We start from the raw sequence: 7,898 nt of genomic DNA on the forward strand, positions 1-7,898 counted from the left end.
TATATACACATATTGTACATATATACACATACACACACACTTATATAAAATATAATAGAATATAATACTTTTAATTAGAAAATTTTTTGTTGGTATCATTCCATCAACACTGCAAGCAATAGAGCCCTTCAGTGAACAGTCGTAAAAACAAGCTTGTAGGTGTGCGGTGCTGTAAACATGCTCAGAATGCTGACGTGACTCCATGTTTTCTGGAAATCACACACACACACACACACACAGTGCTGGATTGCAAACACACTCGCAACACTCCAGCAGCCGATCTCTAATTCACCTGCCTTTCCTCCACTACACACTCCAAAACTTCAGAGCTTTCTACTCTGGTTCTTAGCAGAAAATGTTCAAGTTCAAGTCTTAGTTTTTTCACCTTTTGAAAAAAACAAAGAGGACATCTTTTTGAATAAAACATCTCCTTCATGCAATTTGTTTGTGAGGAAACTTGTGTTAAGGTGGATTCGTACAGGAGCCTTTCCAAGTAAAGCTCTTAAGTAATTCAGCACCGGGGCCGTAATGGCACTTTGAGGGCTCAGCAGATTTTATGGGAAGGTCTCGACTCTATAAACAGCAACAGACAACATCAAGTCCTGGCCTAAAGATGGATTTCAACCTTCTCGACCCGGACAGATCAAAACCTTAGACCTTCACAGAATCCTTCAAGTGTTTACGTTAAAAACCAGCACAATTTTACTGCCTCCGACTCCACCGGACTTGACTGCTAACATCTGTTGTTTTGATCATCTTAAATAAAAGTGCTCGTTAAAATTCAGGACCTCGGCGGAAAAAAGGTGCAGAACGTCCCCGCATAGGGATGACAAAGAGGAAAACAGATGAAGACGGCCTGTTCGAATGGATCCCAGAACAGTCTGGTCACCGGGGTGGCGATGCAACCGCCTGTTACTTCCAACAAGGAAAACAGACACAGCTGCTTAACGCCATGTTGTTTATTACAAGCACACACAACAAATCCAGACTCTTCAACTCGCTGACCCCCAAATCTCCTGCCTCACTATGTAGGAACGCAACACAGACTTAAACTTTCAGAGACACAATCCAGACAACGGCGGGATTCTGCAGGCGTTTTTACCCATCAGGTATTGCTGCATCGCGAGAAACATGCAGCCTTGGGAATGATGAGCTCATTATTGTGGACTAAGCTCATCAAACATGTCCCGTGGCGATCAAAGCTCGCTTTAAAGACAGGATATGAGTCTCTGTCGGAGACCTGGCTGGCTGGTCACCTACCCATTGTGAGGCTGCGGCGAGTTGAAGTTAAGCTTGGAGGCGTATGACACCGGCTTGATGACGGGCCCCTTGCTGGCATTGCCAGGGGCTGCGGAGAACGGCCGCGCCATCTTGTTTATGGTCGTGCTCGGTGCGAATGAGTACTTGGGCTGACTGGATGCAGGTGCGAGTGAATCCTGAGTGTGGAAAAAGACACAGTGCAAATGCAACACCATGCAGGTCAAATCATGCATACACACTAGTGGCACCACAGGTAAATGCACAATCCCAGACATGGTTTTAAGGCTTAATCCTTTCCAAATGAGAGGATTATCGGGGGGGAAAGATGATGTGGATAGTCTTCATGTGTTCTCACAGCAAATTGTGAGCATAGTGAGAGTGGAGGGGGATTGTTTGATAAGTGCGAACACACCCTGGTCACAAATATTTATCTTGAGATCAGGCCAAGGTACAGCTAAAGGTCCTCCTTAATTTCAGCTGCACTCTGCTTCTGACTGGGTTGAAAGTAAAACTATAACTGATATGACTAGGATTATAGCAGGCACTGCTGCAGAGACCCGTGCTATGGGCTTTTGCAGCCACATGAGGGCGCAGTTTCTTCCATTCTAATTTAGTTTTGTTTCAGTTTTCATAATGAAATAATAATCTGATTGGTTATTAACAAACTTTTTTTTTTAACCTTTACATGTTTTTTTACATGTTAATAATTTTCATTAAATATTTATTTAAAAAGTTTTAAATATATTTGCCATGTGTGTCAAAAATAAAATGTTTTTTAAAAAAATACACACATACTGTATACATATACACATTTTATATATATATATATATATATATACACACACACAGACACACACACACTTAAATTATATTAAATGATTCATGTGTTCTGATATGTAAAATATAGCTTTGAACTATAAAATACATTGTATTACTGAATCATAAATACCTAGAAACTTAATAATTATGCTACACTCTACGAGACAGATATTTGACAAATATATTATTTTTACTTCACTGATAAAACACCTTGGCATTTTCAGATTAATGAGAAAAATATCAATGTAAGCATAATAATTCTTTCACCTATGCACATAGGTTACCTCAGACAAATGGAGAGACGTTCTTCCGAGCTGATGGCTTCCCGGTAATTTGTGTCTCGCCTTGTAATAGAAGGTCCGATTTTCTGAAGCAACACTTCAAATTGTACCCTGCTCATCCGAAAGTACTATATAATAATAATATTATAATATAAAAAAAAATTTTTTATAAAAAAATAGTTACAGCTAGAAATTCTATAGTTAAAAAATTTTATGTAAAAGCTATAAGTTCATTAACTTTTGCTGTTATAGTATGCGCACCTGGCCCTACTGGGAAATGCAGATTCAATCTGTGTTTGTGCATTCTGTGGTGATGCAGATTCAACCAAACCAAAAAATTGTTGAAGGGAGGTTTAAACAAGACCAAAAGCAAGATGTTTAACATTTGAATCAGACAGGCAAACAGACAAACCACCCAAACCTCCGCAATATACTGCAACCAGCACATGAAAGCCAAAAGAGCCATGAAACTTACATGAGAATGAGTTATGAATGAGCTATGAAGCACTGTGTGTTTGAGTGAAATCACATTAGTTGAAAGCTGAAATGAGTATGTGTGTGGGAGCTAACTTAGATATGCTTTGGGGACAAAATTATTCCAAGAAATAAGTTAAGTGTGAAAAAGTTTTCTTTCAGGGGCTATATATATAAATATATAATGACCTTACATAAAAACAAAAACATCTATGGCAAGAGATTTCGATAGCTAGTGTGTGTTTAGCTAGTGTGTCTTTGTGTGTTTGCTCAGTTCTGAAGTATTCAAAGCAGCTGAGAACTTGAGAACCGATCTAAATGCATTTCTTCAGATATCAGGAGCTGGTTGAGTGGTCTTGCGAAAGCTTCGCAGTTCTGTCCGACACAAGAAAAAGGGCAACTGTCTTACCTTCTGCTCTCCTCCGGCAGGATTAAAAGCTCTGCAGAGAGAAAAGTAGAGAAAGAATTCGCTTAAGCTCATTCATAAAAATGACTCATTTCACTGCAATGCTTAAAATGTTAAAGGGGTCATATAATGCTTTTTTAAAGATCATTATTTTGTGTATTTGGTGTAACAGAATATGATGACATGCTTTAATGTTCAAAAAACACATTATTTTTCAAATACTGTACATTATTGTAAGTCCTCTATGCCCCGCCTCTCTCAAACGCTTCGTTTTCTACAAAGCCCCCTCCTTTGACAAGCGCAGTCTGCTCTGACTGGCCAGCTGACCCAGTGCATTGTGACTGGCCGAACACCGCTAGAAACACACAGCGTCTCCCTGACATGGCTGCTTCAACACTAACTGCTGTTCCTGAAACCACGCCTTCTTTCTTTGCGTGCTCATTTGGGCGGCATTATGCAAATATTTCCATATAGTGTGGTAGATATGTGGGGGCGTGTTAGAATGAGCCGTTTTAGGGGGGCGTGGCAGAGTCTTAACTTTGATAAAGAATATCTCTTTGGTTTTGAGACTTTAGTCTTTGCAGCTTCAGGGATCTTATCTATGCACAATCAGCTTGTAACACTCCAAAGAGAAAGGAAAACTTGAAATCGCATCATATGACCCCTTTAACTAAGGACAGTCTAATGGACAGACAGATATTTGTGCCAAACACAACAAGACTCATGGGAATTAAATCGGTTCTTTCTGGCTCCAAATCCCATTTTGTCAGTCTGAATGGAATGTTGCAGCTGTAAGTGTGAATTAATACCTGATGGTTGTCCAAATAATTTTGAACAGACACGTGTGACTCAAACATGTGGAATAGCAATGTATCAGATTGGGGGGGGGGGATCTGGTTAATGAAGTCGTAAACACTCAAAACAGACCTTAAAAACACCTTTTCCAACTATGCTTTTACTTTTTTTTCTTCGTCTCATTCTTCTTGTATTAACAATTAACAAAAACATTTCAAATGCTACTTTGAAGTACCCTAAAGCATCACATAAATACCACCGATACATGAACATGGTAATCATACAATCACACAGTTGAATAAATAAGGTGTTGGTTTCCAAATATCAAAGCACCGTGGTATTACCATCCAATACCATCACTGTACTCAAGATAAGCACTGTATTCAAGAACATCTGGCCTAAACTGGACCATCTAGGTTAGTTTGACTAGGCAGGAAAAATAGTTGCATTCCATCGGTGACCTCCCCATGAGTCTACATTTCCTGTGCCTATACACCACTTCCTGTGACAGCGATGGTTTGCTTTTGCACAGTGGCCTGCTTACAGATAGCCGTTTAGAGAGAAAATGTAGAACAAAATAACACAACAAGGCTGTTTTACAAGAGTTATCTATTCCAGGAAATGGCAGAGGAAATGAACAGTGTCCAGTGCAAATGACAATATATACTGGCAGTTGCAATATATAGCTGAACTGTATATTCTATTTTCAATCTGTTTTCCTGCAAGGTAGGTAGGAAGGTAAACAAACAAACAAATAAATAATGCTTGCAAAGTTTTCCTAAAATGCATTACACCAGCTTTTCTTCGCTTTGTACGCAAAGATTACATTTTCAAAACTAACACGCTTAAAATCAACATGAAACTGAATTTGCAAGTCATTTTACATCCATTACATGACAGTAACAGTAGTTTAAGCCTAAACAACTATTTGTCTATTAGTAAACAGCCTGTGCAGCCTACGTAATGTTAGCAGACAAGGAAACCTGTAACACGGCCAAAAGCAAGTTATTGCATTTCGACAAGATTACAACAACATCGAGACAAATCCGTTCTGATTTCAAATTAAACTTAATGCTTTAAAACAAACACTGACCAAAGCACACAGGAAGGGCAAACCAGGACAACCATCTAAAGCAACAAAGCTAAAAAGAGACTTTGTGTTTCAAAGAACCGTTGCAAACCACAATTGAAGAAGTTGCCCAAATGGCTATCAAAGGCCATGTAAACCAAAACTACGCCACCCTCTGTAATAAAAGTATATTCCGGAATAAATACAGACATGCTCAGACGTTTGTCTTCAAGCATGCCTTTCCATGGGATGCAAACACTGTAATTTATCCGTGATTGACAACAACAGACAGACACACTGACAACCAAAGCTCCCAAAACAATAGTCAGGATACTTGTCATCCATCAGCGTACTGGGCAAAGGGGTAATTATGAACTTTGATAAACAGATGTTTTCACAGTTATGTCACAACAAACTCCACAAAAAAAAATTACATCATCTAACCATTGGCGATATGACTCATGAGGACACGCCCACTCTCATCCACACATCCAATCAGCTCATTCAGTCTCCCAGCATTCCAAAGATGTGGCTTGTGACAAAGAGCTGTCTGGAGAATCGCAAGTCTCTGCATTAGGAACATTTGATGACTGAACCGACCTCATTCATGTCCTCCCTCATTCTAGAGGACATTTTATAGAGAAAATGACCTCTCTTTGACCTGAAACAGCCCTAAGAATTGACGGGGTATTTAATCTCACGAAGAAGTGTCAAGAAAAAGTCATATTTCACCCTAAAATGACAAAAATATATAAAAATTGTATCCGGAAAAAAAAAAAAACAGTTATATTGTGAAATATTATTGCAATTTCTAATATTGGTTTCCCATTTTAATATACTTTAAAATGTAATTTATTTCTGTGATGCAGTGCTGAATTTTCATTAGCCATTACTCCAGTCTTCAGTGTCACATGATCCTTCAGGAATTATTCTAATATGCTGATTTATTATCAGTGTTGGAACTATTGTGCTGCTTAAAGCAGCACTATGTAACTTTTAGCGCTCTAGCGGTCAAATAGATACAGCCTTGATGAGCATAAGAAACTTTTTTTTTTTTTTTTGTAATTTTAGGGTAAAATATGACTGTCTTGACGCTTCTTAAGATTTGCCAGTGCAAAGAGACAAATGTTTTACATATAATCACTGGAGTCATGCATATATGAGCTAAGCCCCGTCTTATCGAGGGAGACGCATTTCTCATAACTCAAGTACAAGTTTTTATCCCTCTTCACTTAAACAGGCCATTACTAACCGCTACAAGCGCTTACCTATGTGATGACATATAAATGATTCTCGCACACCCAAAAAAGGAAGAATACCACATTCATAGCTGTGGTTTAGACCATTAAACAGGCTCTTCGTCTTCTTGTGTTGATCACAGGGACGGCCTAATGACAGAGCAGGAAGGAGCGCATCTGTCACTCTGCAACTACGCTCATCTTTCCCATTACTCATCTCTTAGCCACAGACATTAGACTCTTTCCACCAGTAGCTTCTGTTCTGTCTGAGGGCAGTAAGGTCCATTTCTAACTTCCCTTTTTTGGGCTCTTTCTGCAGTTTCCCAAAAGGAGTGCAATGTAAGCGATTTCAGAATTGCATCCCGAGGCATTGGAGTTTTCCCATCTCCGTGCTGAAAAGCGAAGGTCAGCTCAAGTCACAGAGTTACCACTATGTTTCCAAATTATCTGTTCTACCTTTAGCCCAGGGTCATCTGAGCCATCGGAGAGTTTTATTACGACACATTTAAAGATTTGTTCTATGCATTTAATACTGTCTGCAAAACAAGAGGACCAAAGATCTAGAGGCCATTTAATTCTGCTTAAATGCCAGAGAAGGTACCATGCCAAGTTATCAGCATGATTGCTATGGCAACAAGCAAAAGACTATTTTATTTGGAGACGTGTTACTGCCTGTTAGATCAGCTCTCCAGACACAGTTTTGAGCCCAATCAAATTAAATTAAATTAGGAACGGTTTAAAAGTCAATTTTCAAAACAACAGACCAAAATTAGTAGCACAAAATATCACAACAGAGCGCAAGTGTGACTGCCCGGTTTTTAAGTGGCCATGGTTTTGAAGTTTTTTCCCAATCAATTTAACATTTATGCATTTGGCAGATGTTTTACCCACAGCAGTCTTACTGTTCAACAATTTTTGTTGCTCCCTGACAATCAATGATCTTGGCATTGCTAGTGCCATGCTCTTCCAACTGAACTAAATTTTCTCCATAGGCATTTAAAAAAATAAAAAATAAATCTTCAGTAAATGTTCTAAGAACCAAACCAACCTTCTCCAAGATGAATCATGATGTTTGATTAAAAAAATAAAATTAAAAACATAGGAAAACAACAGTACATTATAAACATTGAGCCATTCATAATTATAATCTAATAATTTATAATAATAACATAATTATAACATAACATATATTTACTGCTGTTTTTGTATTATATATTAAGGTATTTGTTAATAATTTTGTGTTTTCATTTTAAATGTTTTGTATAATTGCTTTTATTTATTTATTTCAGTATGAGCTTTAGGAATTTTAGTACTTCATCCTAAACTTATTTTATTTCAGTTAGTTGCCAAGGAAACATTTCTAATTTTTGTATCTTTTTAAAGGGGTCATATGATGCTTTTTTAAAGATCATTATTTTGTGTATTTGGTGTAACAGAATATGTTGAAATGCTTTAATGTTCAAAAAACACATTATTTTTTAAATACTGTACATTATTGTAGGTCCTCTATGCCCCGCCTCTCTCAAACGCTTCGTTTTCTACAAAGCCCCCTCCTT

At 38.0% G+C, this 7,898-nt stretch overlaps 1 protein-coding gene across 2 annotated transcripts in view; it reads right to left on the minus strand.

Annotated features, from left to right (window-relative positions):
- Window positions 1-7,898, minus strand: part of LOC107750347 (PDZ and LIM domain protein 7-like) — a 42,910-nt gene that overhangs the window by 17,900 nt on the left and 17,112 nt on the right. For both annotated transcript variants that reach the window (XM_016565692.1, XM_016565693.1), the window contains exons 4-5: window positions 3,244-3,274; window positions 1,261-1,436 (exon numbers count right to left, since the gene is read on the minus strand). In XM_016565692.1, the coding sequence (XP_016421178.1) occupies window positions 1,261-1,436; window positions 3,244-3,274 (207 nt within the window). The remainder of the gene's footprint in view (window positions 1-1,260; window positions 1,437-3,243; window positions 3,275-7,898) is intronic.

This window comes from Sinocyclocheilus rhinocerous, unplaced genomic scaffold, assembly GCF_001515625.1.
Source record: "Sinocyclocheilus rhinocerous isolate Xijiao unplaced genomic scaffold, SAMN03320098_v1.1 scaffold1053, whole genome shotgun sequence".
Classification (NCBI taxonomy): domain Eukaryota; kingdom Metazoa; phylum Chordata; class Actinopteri; order Cypriniformes; family Cyprinidae; genus Sinocyclocheilus; species Sinocyclocheilus rhinocerous.